General features: G+C 36.6%; 1 protein-coding gene across 6 annotated transcripts in view; it reads left to right on the top strand.

The window, feature by feature from the left end:
• Positions 1-9,215, top strand: part of ZMYND11 (zinc finger MYND-type containing 11) — a 175,763-nt gene extending 166,548 nt beyond the window's left edge. For 5 of the 6 annotated variants that reach the window (XM_069086556.1, XM_069086555.1, XM_069086558.1 and 2 more), the window contains exons 14-15: positions 291-476; positions 5,569-9,215. In XM_069086556.1, coding sequence (XP_068942657.1) covers positions 291-476; positions 5,569-5,691 — 309 coding nt within the window. In that variant the 3' untranslated portion in view covers positions 5,692-9,215. The remainder of the gene's footprint in view (positions 1-290; positions 477-5,568) is intronic. The other variant, XR_011168056.1, reaches the window with a different exon arrangement.
• The last annotated feature ends 10,247 nt before the right edge of the window (positions 9,216-19,462 follow it).

Raw genomic sequence — 19,462 nt, 5'->3', positions numbered from 1 at the left:
TGTTTTCAGAAAATGTTGCTTAGTAGATGAACACCATTTCCTGTGGTGGTTGAACTACTTGTCTATACCTACCCTCTGGGCCACAGATTTACAGCTATGCATATCACCCATTTAGGACTTTTTGTACTAGAATTACTAATAAGTTTCTACTCCTGATTTCTTCTTACATGTTTATGAAATCAAGAGGATGGCATCATTTGGGTAACAGTGTATGGATTCTGTTTGCTGCGTTGTGTAGCCAGTGTCGATGTTAACTGATGTCTTTGGGGCTTGATTTTTTTTCCTATTAGCTGCGTACTGAAATGGAGGAAGAAAAAAGGCAAGCTGTAAATAAAGCTGTGGCCAATATGCAGAGTGAGATGGACAGGAAATGTAAACAGGTAAAGGAAAAGTGTAAAGAAGAATTTGTAGAAGAGATTAAGAAGCTAGCAACACAGCACAAGCAACTGATTTCCCAGACTAAGAAGAAGCAGTGGGTAAATATTAATTATAGTATTTTTCCTCTTTTTATTGAAAATCTACCTTTCATGTCTAATATTGGCTAACCAGAACTTTGGGAATTGCAGTGCTGAATTGATCAGTTTCATCTTTTCCGCAAACTTCCTTTTGTCAATCATTTGTTTAAAAATCAGTTTAATTATTTTACAATTGCTCTTCTTACAGTCTCTCACTCTACTACTTAGTATCCAGTTACATTCTGTGTTTGTTAGTGTCTCCTTGTTTTACCTTGATTAGTCTTATCTCCCTAACTAAATGCTAAGTTCTTTGATGACAATAACGATATCATATGCTTCCCTTGTATCCCTTACTGTGTTGAATATAGAGTAGACTCTCAGTAATTATTTATTGAGTGAGGAAACAGTTTGCCTGCAACTTCCAAATTTTTATTGCCTTAAGTTTACTTTATTTCTTGAAGTTTTGTTGCCACTTTCTTTAATTCATCTTGCTCACTTTAAGCTTCTATAATCTAAGGGGAATATTTTAAAACATTTCATAAAAATCTTTATGAAAAGTGAATATTGAAAATTAGTTTAAAGGAAAGATTTGACAGGCAGATAAAGGAAGCCTACTGAGACACAGCTGTGAAGACAGGTTAGTGAAAAAACTGAGGGGGTGGGGGATGAGCAAAGAGAGCAAGATGAGGACTAGGAAGCAGGCAGGATGCTTGGAAGCTGTACTGTCATAACAGTTCTGACTTCTTTCAGGGATGGGGGTAAGAGAGAATGGACCCAGTAATCTTAAATGATGACATTCAACAGGCTAATCAGAAGAAGGAGATCCCCAACAGTAACTGAAGAATCAGGGAAAAGGAAGGCTTGAAAACAAAGAAAGAAAGAAGACTGGTGTTCTTCACTGTCTGGTAGTAAGATATCCAGGAAAGATGCTAGAAAAATATCAAAGGAGAGAACTTGAATAGATGCATGTCAGGTACCTAGACATAATTCTTGAAATAAGTACTCCCATTGAAGTATAGTGAGATACCTTTTAAGAAGAAAGATAAAATAGATGAAATATTCTCTCAAGGATACTCTCTGAGACACAAAAAGATATCAGGAGAAAAGAGCCCAAGAAAATCCAAGTGTAGTTATAAGAGAAATAATGACTTTTCTCAGGTTGAAACTGTTGACAGTAGAATATGATGTCTTAGATTTTATAAATGGAAGGTCACTGGAAAATTTTAAGAGAATAATTTTATTTAAATAAAATACTAACCAAAATCAAAATGAAACTTGGAAAATTGAGCTTGTGAGTAGCCAAATATAATCAGCAGGTCCAAGAACTTAAGAAGTATATTGGAACCTTGCTCTAATGACATGCTTGGAGTCTGTGTTTTTTGGCTGACTTCTTTATAGATGTTTTAACATCTGAAAGTTCAGTTTGGGGGGATCTTAGGTTGGCCTGAATTCATGTTCTAATGAGTCACACTAATGAGGCTCTGGTATACATGGAAGGATAGAATTTGGATGGGTTCATTATTTAATCTACATAAAAGGCACATGTCATTAGCAAGTACTACTATATTGTAAGGAACACTCAATTGGAGGGTGTGCTTATGAAATAAGAACTGAATCATCAGACTTTTGACTTGGGTAAATAGTTGGGATATATAAGCAGGCTCATAGTAAATTGGAGAAATACAAATTGCTTCATTAAAACAGTATGTACTAAGTGAATCGCATTGGAGGTAGTGTTTCTGTTAAGGCTTATAAGCCAAAACTAGTCTGTTTGCTAATGGACCAGGCCCATTGATGAATAAGAACTGGTCCAGACAAAATGAAAAAAAATCTAACCTTTTCAGGTTTAAAAAATGAGTTCAGAAGTGATTAAGTTATTTAATATGATACTTTTTAAAGTCAATAACAGTTTATTTTTTAATTGAATGAATTTATTGTCATCTAGAAACATTTTAGGTTTTTTTTAAACCTTCATTAGAATGTTGTTTTACCTCAGTAAAAGTATTTGTTTTTTAAATAAACCTCACTTTTTAAAGTCTTTAAATTTTTCTCTATGCTTGGGCAGCTGTCATTTGCTACTGGGTTTATTTCTACATGTGTGCTTTAGCATTTCTTAATAACTCTTCTTCTATTCTCTTTCATTTAAATAAAGAGCAAAGAAATACACCAGGTCACACTTTGGCATTTCAGTTAAATGTGTCACACAGTTTACATATTCATGAAGAGAATGTAACCAAGGCTTAATGAAGAAAAACTATAGGGATTCTCCAAGTATCTGTCTTGCCCTCCTAAGTAATATACTTCCTTCCCCACCCACTTTGACCGCCAACCCTCAGACCCAGCAGATGTGAACCTGTTTAGAGGTCTGGCTAACATGCCATATATATAATCTACATAAATATTTCTCATTCATTTTGCTTTTCAGCTGATGTTTCTAATGAATTCTAGAAGTTTGTGAAATCTAGAAATATGGATCTCTAGAAAATACTTATTGAGAACACTATTACAAGTTATTCCCTTGTAGCTGAATTTGAGGGAAAACAAGGACAGTAGTAACATATAACTTTTGTAGTTTAGATAAGGAAGCACTTATCTTACTTTACTCTTAAAATTGGGGGGATACTGCATTTCAGATTTTGAATACCCTATAACTGTGATCAGTATTGTCTTACAGGGTCCTGTTTTACTAAGCAAATAAAGGCTCAGAGAAAGCAAAGTTCCATTTCTGAAATTTAAATGCCATTCAAATTTTGATTTAATATCCTCTCATCATTACAAGAGGTGATACCTGATCATAGTCTTGAAAACTCCTTTCTTTTGGAAGTTTGGTCATATGCTCCTTTGTTCATTTTCTTTTCATAACAGTGTTTTCTGTGGACTACGTTTATCTTATTATTCGAGTTTGGTTTTTTTCAAAGCTTAATGGAAATTTTTTAAACCCAAAAGGTTAAACAGCCTTTATTTCACAAAAATCCCATAGTCAAAACTCTAGTTTTACAAAAGAGAAAACCAAGATCCAAAGAAGAATGCTGGCTAACTGAAGCTCACCTGGGTAGTAAGTGGAGAATTGGGATTCCAACCTAGGACCCATTACATAAGGCTGTGTTGCTTCTTTTCAGTATAATGACCTTTCACTTGCCAGAATATTACCAAAAATATAGTACTCGGTTTTCTAGATTTGGCTATAGTAAAAACTAGACAGTTATCTCTTATTTGTGTCTTGGGTGAAAATCATTATCTAGTAAACTATGTCCATTCATATAAGTAAACTGCAGCTCTACATCAATTGATGACAAGTTGGATACTTTGAGAGACACATTGATATTCTATCTGGTCCAAGCATATCACTTTGTAAGTATTGACTTGAATGCACTAATAAACCCTGTACTTTAATGGGGCTGATCCACCTTAAAATCATCAAATTTAAGTACCAGTTATTCAGCTAAGATTTATTATTAGTACTAACTTTGTGCCTAATGAAGTGCTTTGGAAAAGGAGAAATATAAAAGATCTAGTCCTTGCCTTTTGGTGGAGATGTATGAAGAATTAAGCAGTGTATCAGAAAATAGGTTCTATCTGCATCCAATCAGAAAAGGATTGCTTAGAGAGGTGATAAGTTCATTAGGGAAGAACTCCTTAAAAATGAGTAATTTTTTTTCATTTATGAGTCAAGTTTGGAAGGATGTGAGAGGCATGATTTGATAGGAAAGGGGAGGATATTTCAGCTATAGAAAAATATTAAGTAAAATGTAAAAGAGGCTAATGGAAGAGCTGTGTTAATACATATGCGATAAGGTCAGTACAGGTTTCCATACTGATGGTAATCTTAAATACTAGACAACAAGGAAGTTAGGATGACAACATCTGTTCTACATCAGGGAAATAAAAGAATTGAAGTGATGATGAAGGATTACGCTGGTATTTGGGAAAATAAGAATAACTACGGATCCAGCCTCAGACACTTAACACAAAAACTACCTGTGTGACCCTGGGCAAGTCACTTAACTCCATTTGCCCTCCAAAAAGCAAAAAAAAAAAAAAGAATAACTAGAAGTAAGACCAAGGAGTAGCTGTTATTCATGTAACAGCATAAGAATGAGAGATCATACCATTATTCCCACAAGCAATATAGAGTACAAAGTAATGAATTATGGGAGTTTTCCTGAGGATCCTTTTTTTTAAATCATTGTTCATACAAAAAGAAAATTAACATTTTTGCCTGTGTCATTATCGGTTGTTGGCCTGTGGTATTCAGGAAAATGCAAAGATGTAATAGGGGATGGATAAGCAATATTATCAGCTTAATACAAGGATAAATGGCGGTCATTGACAAAAAGATCTTTATTTCAAAATTTTGCAGGTAAGTCCATCAAGTGCTCAGATTTGAGTTATTAAGGCAGGGTTTGACTTAGAATAAGAAGGAACTTCCCAGTCATTAGAGTTGTCCCAAAATGAAACAGGGTATTGTGGAAAGGATTCATGTTTCAGGAGCAAATTAGACTAGGTGACTTCTTCCAACTTTCAGATTTTGTGCAATTGGTCCAGATACAGCAAGTGTTCAAGTATTAGTGATGGTGCTAGTGTAACTTGTGGGAAGGTTTTTAAAAGTGTCAAAAGTGTTTAGTGATCTATTATTTTCACTAGTCTTCCTTTTGCTTCATAGCTTAAAGAAAGGAAGCATAAGATTTAAGTTCATTAATCCCTTCCTTGACTAGATCATTTTGGAAGCATTGATGATAGGATCATTGGCTCAGGGCTCTAGAGCTGAAAGGAACCTTAGCAGGCAGCATTTCCATTTTCTTCATTTTATAGATAAGGAAGCCAAGGTCAGGGGAAGGAAGTGATTTGTCCAAGGTCACATGGGTAGTAAGAGGTAGAGAGCAGAAACCAAATTCAGGTTCAGCTCCTACTAGGTCAGTGATCTTCCCACTGCCCCTTGCAGAATCTACCTGTACCTAAAGTTCAAACTGACTTGTTAATCTGTCTCATTAAATGCAGAAGATGGGTATATTCAACATAGAAACCAAACTAAAATGAGCAAGGAAGAGGTTTAGTTTCTCAGGCTCCATGTTCCAGGCTGCAATAATCATGCCTCCCGACTTGTTCTCCCTAGTGCTACAACTGTGAAGAGGAAGCCATGTACCATTGCTGTTGGAATACATCCTATTGCTCGATCAAGTGTCAGCAGGAACACTGGCATGCTGAACATAAACGCACCTGTCGCCGAAAAAGATGAAAGCTATATTCCTCCTCCTCCAGAGTGAGAGAGTGAGAGAGAATCACCCCGATGATTGCTATTCTCAGACAAAGCGGTTTTTGTTTCCAAGAAGCCAAAATTGTTTAGAATTTGCTTCCCATTTTGCACCAGCCTTTAAACACTTTTCGTGAAGAAATTTTGCACAGTAGTTTAAATCTTCTGTTCATGCTCCTCCAGATTTTGTCAGTAAGTAAGATTAACATCAGTGGAGGGTATTTTAAGGGTTATTTTAAATGAATTTTAATTGAGGATTTGTTGCATTTTCAGCAAATTTTAAAACATTTTTAGGTTTTACAGAGATTTTAACCTTTAAACAACAGATCTTTAAAAAAAAAACAACAGGTGAATACATGTGAGTTTAACAAAGAAACATTTAAAATAGATCTGAATGTAAGAAATATAGAACTGTTTCAGAAATAAAACATACTACCTTGATGTAACATTTATTTCTTAACCTTGTTGAGCTGGTTTTGTTCAGCTTAATTTACTGTTTAAAGGCATTATCTATTGGTTATGCCAGTGGGTATATGATTGAATTTAGGGAACAGGGTTGACACAGCAGGTGCTAGTCCTGCATATTTTTTCTTAAATATTTCCCAATTGTGTTTTTCATTATTTCTTTTCAATATATAACTTTTATAACAAATTATTAGCTTTGATCTTGTAGTTTAAAATTGCAGGGAACTGGGGTAATCTTTTACTGAGCTGGATCTTAGAGAAAATGAATATTTAAATTTTAAAGTTTGCACATTTCATTCTTGTCCTAACATGAGTGCTTGTAACAAAACAAGGAAAAGCCAAAAACTACCTTTATTCATACATGAAATTTTAGATGAGGCATACAAATTTCTTTAATGCTTCCCTTCCCTCCCCAAATATCATCTGACTGCCTATTATCTGGTGTCACCTAGTCCATTGTAAGTTAATACTCAAAGGAAAGAAAGCACTTAAGTGTCACAGAAGCCGTTATGTTTGTAGTAATGGGTCATTGCCTGTTAATGAGCTCCATCACTGTACACAGAATGAAGAATAATGCATGTTAATTTTCTTGTATTAAAGATGCCGTGATTTGTAAAAAGTCTGTATTTTGAGGAATGTCTGGATTAAGAAGCATTACCAATAGGAATGGATCGATAGTTGAATACTGAGGTTTTTTTATACATAGATATATAAATCACATCCAGTAAAACTTAAATTTCTTTTCTTTCAAAATGTCTCATAATTTGTTTTTTCAAAGACTGATTGATCTTAGACCAAGTCAAATTCCCTTCATCATCTAGCTATTTTTTGAGAAGTTAGAGGAATAATTTGTAAATATTTATTTAGATCTTTGATATTTATTAAAAGCAATTACACACAATGGAAGTGAAAAAATAAGGAGAAAAGCCTTTTAAAAAGTTTTCTCTGGGTTTCGTCAGGGTCACTCTAAATATAAAATCTAACTAAACCTTCTGTGAAAAAAAAAAAAACATCCAGATCTAATGTTGTTGCAGATGGTGGTGACACAAGTTAATTGACCAGCGACTGCCAAATAATGCACAATATTTTGCAGAAACTACATAGCAGCCCCATTCAAAACAACATTCTAAATTACACAGTGACTTGCATTATTTCTCGTTTCTGTGTAATTAATCCATGTTGCCATTGTGCTGTGGCACTGGTGAGGTCCATCATAGCCGAAGAAAATTAATCTAGTTCAGTTATTTTACAAATTCCCAAACTTCGATCCACCCCTATGAAAGCAAGTTATTGTGGAAATATTTTTGGTGTAAAATCATTCCAGAGTATGTACTATTTAACTGATAGCTGCATGAAAGTAAGATTTCGTGTTACTTTGGCTTTTTCGTCTCTGTTGACACGGTTGCACATTTCCAAGTTACTACAGCGTGAAAACTGTGTGTTTAAAAAAAAAAAAAACAAACAAAAAAAAAAGACATTGTGGCCTGGTTTTGTATAAGTTTTAGGTAAAATTACAACTGATTGTTTTAGGAATCATTATTAAAAATTAATTTTCTGCAAATCATAAAGCTATATTACGGTGTTGAGCTTAGCCACTATGCACATTGTAATTTTTCATTGTGGCTGTCCAGTTCTATGATGCATTCTGGCATTTTGTAAGCTGCTCTGACTAGCAATATATAGAGTCATTTAATGTGTTAACGTTGGTTAATAAATGTATTTAAAAAAATCACTGGCTTAATAAAGTGTCAATCTAGTCCAGTCCCCTGCATCTAAATACAACTGCAGCTGAATGTTGATTCTGTATTATGGGTCATTCATTGGCAAACATTTTCCTTATAGAAGAATAATTTTATTAAAGTAATTGTCCTACAAGCAGCATTTATTTAAATTGAAATTTCATTCATGATTTTTTTAAAGTTGTGTTTTGTACCATGGTTAACAAGAGAGGTGTGATATCCATTTAAGGAAACTGATCGATTTAATACATCACCATATTTGGATTTTTCCAGCTTTTTCAGGAAAACTAACTGTATTTGGTCAATAAAACCATCTATATCTAAGAAAGTTGGTCTGGTTTCTGCATCATGCAAAACTGGGCAAGCACTTTAAAATGTATGTTAGTGAGGAATTCAGTTAAAAGCTTTTTCTTTTTTTTTTTTTTTATAATTCTTTCATTTGCCACTCAGTGTTCTACTGGCTATTTAACTAAGGCACAACAAATTTGAATCACCTGCCAGGTGACCTTACTTTAAGTCACTGGAATTAGAATATTGTGATTTCAGCTAGAAAACAGAAATGCTTATTCTTTTAGGAATTGTGCTGTCATTGAAATTTGCTAACAAGTATATGTGGGATATGTTCACATGTATGTATTTGCGTCATTTCTTGGGCCATACCCTTTCCTCTTCTTCACCCTGCTACTCTCATCCACAGGTGGAGGAGATCCCATTCACCCCAAAGGGAACTCCAGCTGCAGGACATGTCCAGAGAGGAAGGAAAATCCTCATTGTAATCACTTCCAACATTCAATGTTTGACCATTTCTGTGTATTATCTTTGGATCTCTATATAGTGTGTGTCACAAAAAAGAGAGAGAACATCAAAAAGCGAGACTTTATTTCTTTGTAAATTGGATATAAAACAGAACTATCTTGGATTTTTACTGTATTAAGCATTTGTTATTCTATTTTAAGAAATAATGTTCCTATAGCAGTATCTTTATTTGCTTTTATGCTGTACATATGCTCCACTGGAACATGTGAGACATGATAACTAGTGGATTTCATCTTTTTCTTAATCTAGTGGTGCTCCAATTTTCAGTTCATCAGTCTAGAATGTTAGTAGTTTCAGTGTCAGACTCCCCAGCATTAAAAAGTAGTTTACCTGGTCCTTACCTACTGCTGCTCTTTGCATGTTTCTTGTCCTGTAAGCATACATCTCTGAAAGACAAAAATAGTTTGAGTTCTGAATACTGGTTTCTCAGATTATCAGAGGAAATGAGGTTGCAACATTGTTAATAAAATGATTTCAATTAACCTATTACGACTTTGTCAGTCAAATAGCATTTATTAAGTTGGTACTATATACCAGGCACTGTGTTGAGCACTGGGAATACAAAGAAAGGCAAAAATAATCATTAAGTTAAGTACATTTGGGGGTGGCTAGGTGGTGCAGTGAATAGAGCACCGGCCCTGGAGTCAGGAGGACCTGAGTTCAAATATGGCCCCAGACACTTAACACACACACAAAAAAAAACTAGCCGTGTAACCTTGGGCAAGTCACTTAACCCCAGTTGCCCTCCAAAAAGCAAAAAAAAAATTTAAGTACATTTATTTTTTAGTGACACTTTACTAACCCATGGACACATATCTCTGAGTCCTGGGATATACAGGAGCATGATGCTCATCAAATAACAGTTTACCAAATTGAGGAATTTTCTTAAACTTTGGCAAATTTATACTAAAAAGTCCGGTGTTATTTGGCCAAGTATGACTGGAATGTTAACTCTTTCATTTCCATGCTACAAAAGCAGGAAAAGGTAATAGAAAGAAAAAATTCTACCACCTGGAACAAGGCCAGATTATATTAATAAATTGTTTAAGTTATAGGATTTCTTTTAGAACTGCCATTTTAAATAGCTAAAACTAAATTAATAGTATTGTCTCATAGCTATCCTGCTTGATGATTTTTAGTCAGTGTAGAAAATCTCAACTTAAGTAGGGCTAGTGGCCCTACTTAATTTTATATGAAAACAGGTGCTTACGGAAGCTCTTACATAGGTAAACAATCTATTTGCTGTTTTGTTCATACTACTAATTAGCTTAGTTACCACATTTTTTTATAGACAGTACAAATTCAGTTCAAAATTACTATTCTTCAGAGAGCTTACGTTCTATAAAGACAAAGTAATTACTAGAATCTAATGAAGATGACAAATTGCTAATAAGAGGGGTTCCAGAGGACCCAAAGAACAAATAGGAGCACTAGGATGGAAATGCCCTAGGAATAAACCTGAGGAAGAAGGAAGCGGTGCTTAGAATAGGGGGGTTTGCTTGGGCAACTTACAACTGTGTCACCAAAGATTCCAAGTGGAGCTTCATCTGTCAAGAGATTCCCATGCCTTTATAATATCAAAGGCAATATTGAATTTAAATCTCAACCCCAGAAAGAAATGTGGGACACTTGGGGAGAGGACCAGTGTGGAAGGCTCAGCGACAAAGCAAATGTCTGGTCGGTGGTCTTGTCTGATAATCAGGGTAGGACACCAGATTGTTGACAAAGGGCAGAGGCATGGTAAATATATTCACCCTCAGCCTGATGAGCATTGTCCAGGATTCCCGTGTAAACTAGCCCCTGTCCAAATGATTAACAGTTCTGAACTAATGAAGTCCAAATAAATGTTTTCACCATATATACCGTAAACGGTTGAAGCAACAAGACATCATGATGTGAGATGGAAGGTACTTTATTTAGTACTTGATAGCTTATTCATTCAACTAGAATAGAATACAAGGCACTCTGCTCGATTTCAAGAATTGTGCAATGCTAGGAATCCCAACTATGAAGAAACTTAGGCTCTAGTAGGGGAAATAAAACAAGTATATAAATCTAGGTCCTGTGGAGGATCAGAAGAGGGAGAGGAGAAAGGGGAAGTTCCATGAAAGAGATGGCTTTGCAATGAACTCTTATTAGAGTTCTATTCTATTGAATGATAAAGGGCTTAAGTGAATATGCTAGGGATGGGGAACCTGTGGCCTCAAGGCCACATGTGGCCCTTTAGGTCCTCAAGTGTGGCCCTTTGAATCCAAACTTCACAGAACAAATCCCCTTCATTTTAAAGGATCTGATCTGTAAAACTTGTACTCAATCAAAACACTGTACTCAAGGACATAGAAGGTCACATGTGGCCTTGAGAACACAGGTTCCCCACCCCTGCCAATGTACCTTAAGGAACTGGGAGGAGGGGAGGTGAATAGGAAGGACTAGAAGTATGTAGTAATGATATTCTGTATTCCATAGTATGTGTTTAGTAGCAAGAGAGAAACCTGGAAAGGCATAAGTTAGACTCAGAAGAATCCTAAATGTTAGGTTGAGGTGTGAATTTGATTTAGTAGGTAGTTAGAAACCTTAAACAAAGAGATATTACCAAAACTGTACTTTGAGATTAATTCATCAATGGTATGTAAAATGAACTGAAGAGGAGAGAGACTAGGCAGCTGTGATTTTACCCGAAGTATGCTAGTTGCAGTGGAAAGGGAAAGGATGGAATGCAGGTGAGAAATATTTCGAAGTAGAATTAATGGAAATTGGTGAGAATTAGGAGAAAGGAGAATCCAGAGTTAAAGGTAAGTTAATTGAAGTTTTCATCCAGGTTTGTCACAGGAAGGTAAAGGAGGGAGAGCATGGTTTACTGCAACAGGCAGGACTAAAAGTCAGGGAAGCTCCCAACTCTGGCATTAAATAGATGTATGACCTTCAACAAATAATTTAATTTATTTGGTCACTGGTTTCTTCTTTAGTAAAATGAGGTTGGGCCAGATGATCTTTAAAGGCTCTTTCTAATTCTAACTCTCTTATGATGAGTCTGATTTTCACTCAGTGAGTTTGAGATGTTAAGAGGGCATCCAGGTAGCGATATCCAACAGAATTAGAAATTAGTAATGACCTCAGGACAGGGGTTAAGACTGGGTATAGAGATTCAGAAATCATCTGAATAGTTTAGTGACAATTGAAACTGGGGGGGTGGATAAGATCACAAATTGCACTGGTATAGTGAGACTGTTCAGTAATCGTTCCTTTTTTCAGATACATTTAATCTTCCTCTGTCCATTGATTCCTTTCAGTGTGCCTCAATCTTAAAAAAAAAAAAGCTATCCTCAAAAAATTACCTAATGCTGTTACTTGATTAGCAGCACCAGCTCTCCAAAACCCCTTGATTTCCCCCTCTACCATTTTAGTGAAAATGACCTTTCCAAAGCCACCAATGTACCTTTCTTTTCATTGCCAAACCTAATGACGTTTTTTCGCAATCATCCTGCATTTATTTGTTCAGGTAGTATTTGACTCTGTGTGTCCTGCACTTCTACCAAAAAAAGAAGCAAAGAGTAAGAATTGCAGCATCTCATCAGAGGACATTTAGTTCAACTCATACCTAAGTGAACATCCCCTCTGTAATGAAGCCCAGAGATGGTTTCATCTTGCCTTTGCTGATAGACCTTTGAAGAGAGATACGCAGCAGCTTCCTGCCTTTTTGGACAGGTTGACTTGTTTGCAACTTTGTGTCCCTTTCCCTGCCCTCTGGAACCAAGCAAAATAAATCCTTCAGACAGTAAAGAAAATCACACATACATATACCTCCCTAAGTCTCCTTCAAGCTAAGCATTCCTAATACCTCTTAATTTGTCATGACCTGGACACCTCTCACAATACTAGTTGACCTCCTCTAGATGTTCTCCAGTTTATTAGTGTCTCTTACCAAAAAAAAAAAAATGTCCAGCATTGGAATTCATAAATTAGGAATTGACTTTTTTGAAAAAAAATCTTTATGTAGTAGAGATTCACAGTTTAGTATGCAATTCCCTTTTCTTTCTCTTGTTTGTGTGAGGAAATGTCTGTTTCTTGATGTTCTGTCAAGTTCCTACTAATGAAAAGGAAAAACGCTTTAAAGTGATATTCAGAAACAAATCCAGTACTTGACATGTGATCTAACCAAGGCAGGGAACAACAATGCTGTTATCTTTCTAATCCTGGACACTTTTTGTTCAGTTGTTACAGTCATGTCTGACTCGATGACTGTTTGGGATTTTCTTAGTAAAGATACTAGAGTGGTATGTTGTTTACTTCTCCAGCTCACTTTACAGATGAAGCAAACAGGGTTAAGTGATTTGCCAGCATCACACAGCTAGTAAGTGTCAGAGGCCAGATTTGAATTCAGGAAGAGGAGTATTCCTGACTTTAGACTCTATATGCAGCACCCTCTAAATCCTAGACCCTAGACCTTAAAAAAAAAAAAAAAAACGCAGCCAAAGACTTGCATTAGCATCCTCAGCTACACAATTCACTAAAACCTCCAGCTCTTCAGATAAAGTGACGGATTGGCCATGCCTCAACCATCTTTCATTTATAAAGCTGATTTTTTTTATAAGTATTAAGATATTACATTAAGTATTTACACTTTAAAGTATTAAGACTTTATTTTTGGAAGATTTAACCCATTTTACCCTGAGATAAGATCTTTTTGGATCTTGACTGTCACCTAGTACTAGGTATTTCTCTTCCCTTTGTGCCCCCTGCAAATAAGATTAACTGTGTCATCTATTCCTTCATCTAAGTCATTATGTCAAAAATTTTTAATTGTTGATCAAGCAAAGATCCCTGGAGCACTTCATTAAGATCTTCTTTCAAAACTGACTCTGCATCATTAATGATTGTTGGGGGGTTGGGAGGGAGCATTCACTCAGCCAGCTGTAATAGTCTCTAGTCCACATCTCTCCATGTTGCCCAAAAGAAGGATATGAAAGAATTAATCGACTAAGTTGTTAAAAATCTATGTGAAATATCTGCAGCATTCCTTTAGTCGATCAGTCTAGTAAGCTTGTGGAAATAGGAAATGAGGTTATTCTGGCGTTGCCTGAGACATATATACATATATATCTATATGTAGATATATAGAGAGAGATCGGAATGGGGATCTGAGGGGTCATCTAGTCCTGCCCCCCCTTATTTTACCAAGGAGGAGGGAACAGATAGCTGGGGAGGACCCAGGACACAAACAGCACACAATAGAGGCAGGTTTGAAACCAGGTCCTCTGACTCCAGAGACAATGCAATTGCTACTGGCAGCATACTGCCTGTTCTTAATGAAACCAGAAAGAGTCTTTGTGATCGCTGCTGCATTTTGAAGATGTTCACTAATGCTCTCCTTCATTCATTAACAACAGCCCATCAGTTACACCCACCAATTTCATCTAGAATTCAGTTCCACCTACACTGAGATGAAAGTTCTCCTGAGAGGGCTTTGATTTGAACTCCTCAAGGGCAGCAAGGTGCTCCCACTATCTCAGTATTTATACTGGATATCAGTTCCCTATTGCCTATTTTTGTTTTGCCTTTTTTTTTTTTACACCAAAGACCATTTTTCCTTTGTAAAATAAACAGAAGCAAGTAGATTAGATGTGTCTCACTTTTCTCCATCCTTAGTCATCATCATTCCCCTTACTCCAAGCAGTAACTCTTTATTCTTTTTCCCCTCCGGTGTAGTTTTATTAAAAAAAAAAAAAAAGACAAAGCAACAAACAAATCTTAGTTTTCCTGACCAGCCTCAGCTCATTCTGAGTTGTTCTCACAAAACTTTGCCATAGTTATATATATATATTCCATTACTGACTTGCTTCCATCTTCAAAATCCAAATTGATCAATGAATCCCTATATGTTCACATCATTCTCTTTAATCAATTTCCTTATAAAAATTGTTTTGTTTTTGGAATTTCCTTATTGAGGGTATCCCATCTCTCTTGTGGTCTGACTTTACTTAGTCCATTGAATCCCTACCTATCTTTTTTCTGAACCTCTTGAATTTTTTTCTCCCTAATCCTAACAACAACAAAAATCATGAAAGAATAGAGACTTTTTTTTAACATAATTCACATCTGCACCAGGTTTATGAGCTGCTTCCTGAAATTTTCTATTTCATCCTTCCATCCAACTGGTCTGTAGTATAATTTATAGAACCACTCATTTCTTCCCCTAAATATCATCCACCTTATTTCCCTACACTGATACTTGGACTTTTCTCTCATGATACTCCACCTCACTTTTTTCCATTCTCTTTCCTTTGAATGTCATACCCTTTTAAGGCCATAGTCTAGGAATGGGTCTCATACTGCCAGGTCTCAAAGAAACCTACACAAGGTCAGATTTGCCTCCTTGCTTCAGAAGCCCAAGTTGATCTTGTTACCCATATGTGTATGGAGTTTTTATCTGAGCTTACAAGTTTACAAACTGGCTCCTTTTTTTGGATGTTGTCCCTTCTGAACTTTTGAATGCAACGGTTCTTTCTACTTTGTAGCTAAGGTATACACTGGCTAGACAGAGCATTTTCTCTTTTTTTCTTTTCAGTTTAGAGCCCTTTGTTGAGATTTGCAAAACTCCAGACAAATACTTTTATCGATTCTTTTTAGGTGTATTCCTTCCCTGACCAGGAGCCTTATCATTGCTATATTTTAAGCCATGGTTAATTTATTAGGCATTGTCTCCCCCTGTTCACTTCCAAAATGTCTTTCTCTTCTGAATCCCTTTTCTTTGATGGAATTCAATCAAAACACCACTTACTGCTCCTACAATCTTTAGTTTCTTTCCCAAGAAACCAATATTTAGCCATGCTTTTTTGATTTCTTCTAGCAATATCATTTGTGCCCAAAGGAATTCCCAGAATTAGGTAGTTGTCATCTGTATTGACATTTTAAAAGGTTCTCTGTACATCCTTGAAACACACACTAGAAAGACAGAATATTAGTGTTGTTACCATGTGAATGAATAGCTCAAGTAGGACTCCCATTCAATAAAGAGTCCCCAGTTATCACTCTTGAACTCTTTCTCTAACCTTTAATTGGGTGAGCTCACCTGATAACATCTTTGGGTCTACAATGTCATTTCATTCCTTGTCAGCAATTATTCTCTTTTGCTCATTCAGCTCATTTCTCTTATAGAAGAACCATAGTTTTGCGTTGTTTTTTCTATAGGTCCAAGTTTTCAGTGATCCTTTCTCCCTTGTGTAAAATTTTGCCAAATTCCAGCTTCTCTACACAGGTCAGGATCAACCACTGACTTTTCAGATAATTTTGGTTATAAGTTTCCTCACTGAATCCTTTATTTGGACTCTTTAAGTAACACTTTCTTGTAACTGATGACTAGAAAGTGGAGGGTCATATTCCTTAAGCTGAGGTGAGACCAAGTTTGTTCTAAAGGAACTTAGGATAAGAAGGAAATCCTACAGCTACTCCTCTATGTTAATACTAGCACACTTATAACATATATATATATATGTATATATATATATATATATACAAAACTTAAAACGTATGAAAAAAGTTCTTGGAACATACTCATGAGTTCATTGGCATAAGTATTATTATCTCCATTTTGCAGATGAAGAAATTGAAAGTCAGAAAGGTGAAGTGATTTTTTTTCCTTGGTAACTTAAAATCTCTTAAGTAGGGGTAGCCAGGCATTGAATTGATTAAAGGGCCAGACCTGGAGTCAGGAAGACCCGACTTCAGCTATAACCTCAGATGCTTACCAGCTGTGTCACTCTGTACAAGTCACTTAACCTCTGCCTGTCTCAGTTTCTTCATATGTAAAATGGGGACAATAGTACCTACCTCCCAGGGTTGTTGGGAGGATCGAGTGAGCTAATTGTAAAGAACTTAGCACAGTGTCTGGCACATAGTAAGCACTATATAAATGTTAGCTATTATCATTATGAACCCAAGGTTCCTGATTGCAAGTCCAGCATGCTTCCCATTACACTACATCATGCCTCTGCAAGGCAACATGTTCTAGAGCTAGAACAAACCTCAGAGATCACCTAGTTTAACCCTCTCATTTTACTGAAGTGAAAATGGAGGCCTGTAAAACTTGCCCAAGGTCACACAAGGAGTGTCAGAGGTGGGATGTGAACCCAGATCCCCTGGCTCCAGAGTGAATATCCTGAACCACTCCAAGCATTCTTCTGATTCAGCACATGCCAAATAATGCAGCATTAAGGAAAGAGGGCACAAGTAGAGGAGATAATGGTCTCCGTTCTCAATTAACTTTAGTTGGCCTGTGGAAACCAAAGAAAAAGGATTTGAAATGTGAGAGAACATCACTTTTAGGTAAAGTAACCTAAGGCATACACCTAGGTACCGAAGGAACTGGCACCAAAACAGCACACCAAGTGAAGCTGATAAATCAATGAGAATTATGTGGGTAGAACTGTAATAACATTCGTAAAACATCTTACCACTTACTTATGTGTAAAACAATTCAAAGCCTGGGAGGTTGGATGCTAGCCACGTGGACAAAATAAAGGCAAGAATTTGATGAGTGAGAGGGAAGGACAGGAGTGGAAAGCTAGGCCTCACAGTCGCGTCAGGCCCCACTTTCATTTCCACTGGGGACTTTTGTCTTGCCACTGAACCCCAGTGACTCTGGAGGAGAGATGAGACCCACAGCTTTGCACAACTCTGCCTCCCTTAAATCCAATCCACATGCATGTCAACACATCACTCTTGCGATGTCGTTGGTCCCCTTGGACAACAAAGGCCAAACAGCAACAACAATGGACACCAACAAATCTTGGTGGGAATTATAGTTGGAAAAAGCCATAGGGCCTGAGACTATTCAGCTCTTGTGAGGTTTCTATTACAGATTTCTTCCCTGAACATCTTACAATAGGATATGATGGCACAGGATCTCCATGAGGGATTGAATGAGAGTTGTAAGGGATTTGTAACCCTAAGTTCTAGAGAGTTCTGGGATAATGGAGCACAATGCACTCCCCACCCCACCCAGGCTCTGATTAAATGTGCTGCTTAGCCAGTTGTTCTGTGTTCTAAATAAGCCTGGTCCCTGGAAGGGCCTTCTGAAGTAAAAACTTTCTACAGTTCAGACCTTGGAATGGCCAGATCACCCTTGTCCTTGGGGAGAAGAGAGCAGCTAAGGGTTTTTCCTAGAGTGATAATGAGCATAAGAAAAACCTGCCTCACTGATAAACACTAAAAGTTAAGCTGGATTGTAAGCTAAAAGAGAAATAGTAAAACTTACTCCTCCTTCTCTGGAGAAGTATCACTCAACTGAGGACTCCATCAAAGCTCCATAACTACATGCCCAATGGAATAACACCTAGCAGGGACCCCAAGACCAGCAGAGCCCTACCCTGTGGATTCCATGCCATGAGAGGCCAGGAAAACGGACCCAGAAAGAAGAGGGCAATGGTAGCAACAACACAATGAAGGCTGCAGTGCTGAAGACCCGAGTTGTTCACCCTGGACACATCTCTTCATGGCACTTCAGACTGCTATTCCTAGCTATGATGCATGTATTTATAAGACAGTATGCCCCAGATTTATAGGAGAATGTTCTATAGCTCTTCTTAGTGTACTATTTCATTGAGTACTTTTATATTAATCTAATTTTGTCCCCTGAGTAGTTAAAAACAAAAATGACATGGGTAGAGATTTGGGATCTATGGCATTTAGGTGGATACAGATACACCAAGTACCTTGAAACTTTTCTGAGGGCCTCATGTAAGGAAAGGAGGTCAGCAGATGATAGGCATAATGTGTTTGATCCTCAAAACAATCCTGTGAAGTACTGAAGGAGTTGATATTTCCTGTTTTACAGAGAATATAGACTAAGAAAGGTTAAGGAATTTTCCCAAAGCAAGCAAGTATTAAAACTGGGAACAAAGGCAGGGGGAACCTTTTTATTCACGCACAATTCTATGCAAACCACCGACCTTGTCCCCATAAAATTCTATAAACAGCAGTCCAGTAATTAAGGCCCAACAGTAATGGCTTGGTCCCTAGAGGGGCCTGCAACAGCAACCTTTGAGATTAGAACAATCAAATTCATCCCATACTTCCGGTTAAGATAATTTTGGGAAGGGTTACATCCCACGGCAAAGATCTTAAGGGTCTACCTACATAAACCACAAAGCAAAATAAACCAGCCAATAACAGAAGTAAGCAACTCCATCCAGTCTGGGACATCCAGAAAAAATAAAAGATGAGCAGAAACTATCAGTGGCTGGGGGAGTGATTGTGATATAGAAGTCAGTAAATAGAGCTTAAGCTTGTGGCTTTAGGAGGAAAAGCTGCACCAAGTAAAAAAATACAGACATACATACAAATATACACACACATACATGCATGCATAGGTATACATATACACATATTATACATGTATGTGTGGCATGAAGTGGAGACTTACAGTTAATATATAATCATTTTATATTTTTGCTATATATATGTGAACATGATTTTTGTTGTATAAATTTAGAATAAATTTTTAAATAAAAGAGACATTTATAATGTATGTATTTAGCATAGTTGTAAAACTTCTAAGAATAGCAAAATGGAATAGAAAGCTGAATCCAACAATATACCATTTCAAGAAAACACATTTGAAACAAAGATTCTTACTGAAGTAAATATGAAGGGCTGGAGGGAACTTAACTGTGCTTCAAACGAATACAAAAAATTAGAGGTGTCATTTATATTTCAGACACGTCAATAAAGATGAATAG

This window comes from Petaurus breviceps, unplaced genomic scaffold, assembly GCF_028583685.1.
Source record: "Petaurus breviceps papuanus isolate PSGF00001 unplaced genomic scaffold, PetGlider_PUasm1.0 178, whole genome shotgun sequence".
In the NCBI taxonomy this organism is placed as follows: domain Eukaryota; kingdom Metazoa; phylum Chordata; class Mammalia; order Diprotodontia; family Petauridae; genus Petaurus; species Petaurus breviceps.
The sequence above is the reverse complement of the archived record's forward strand: the minus strand, read 5'-3'. Positions and strand labels throughout refer to the sequence as shown.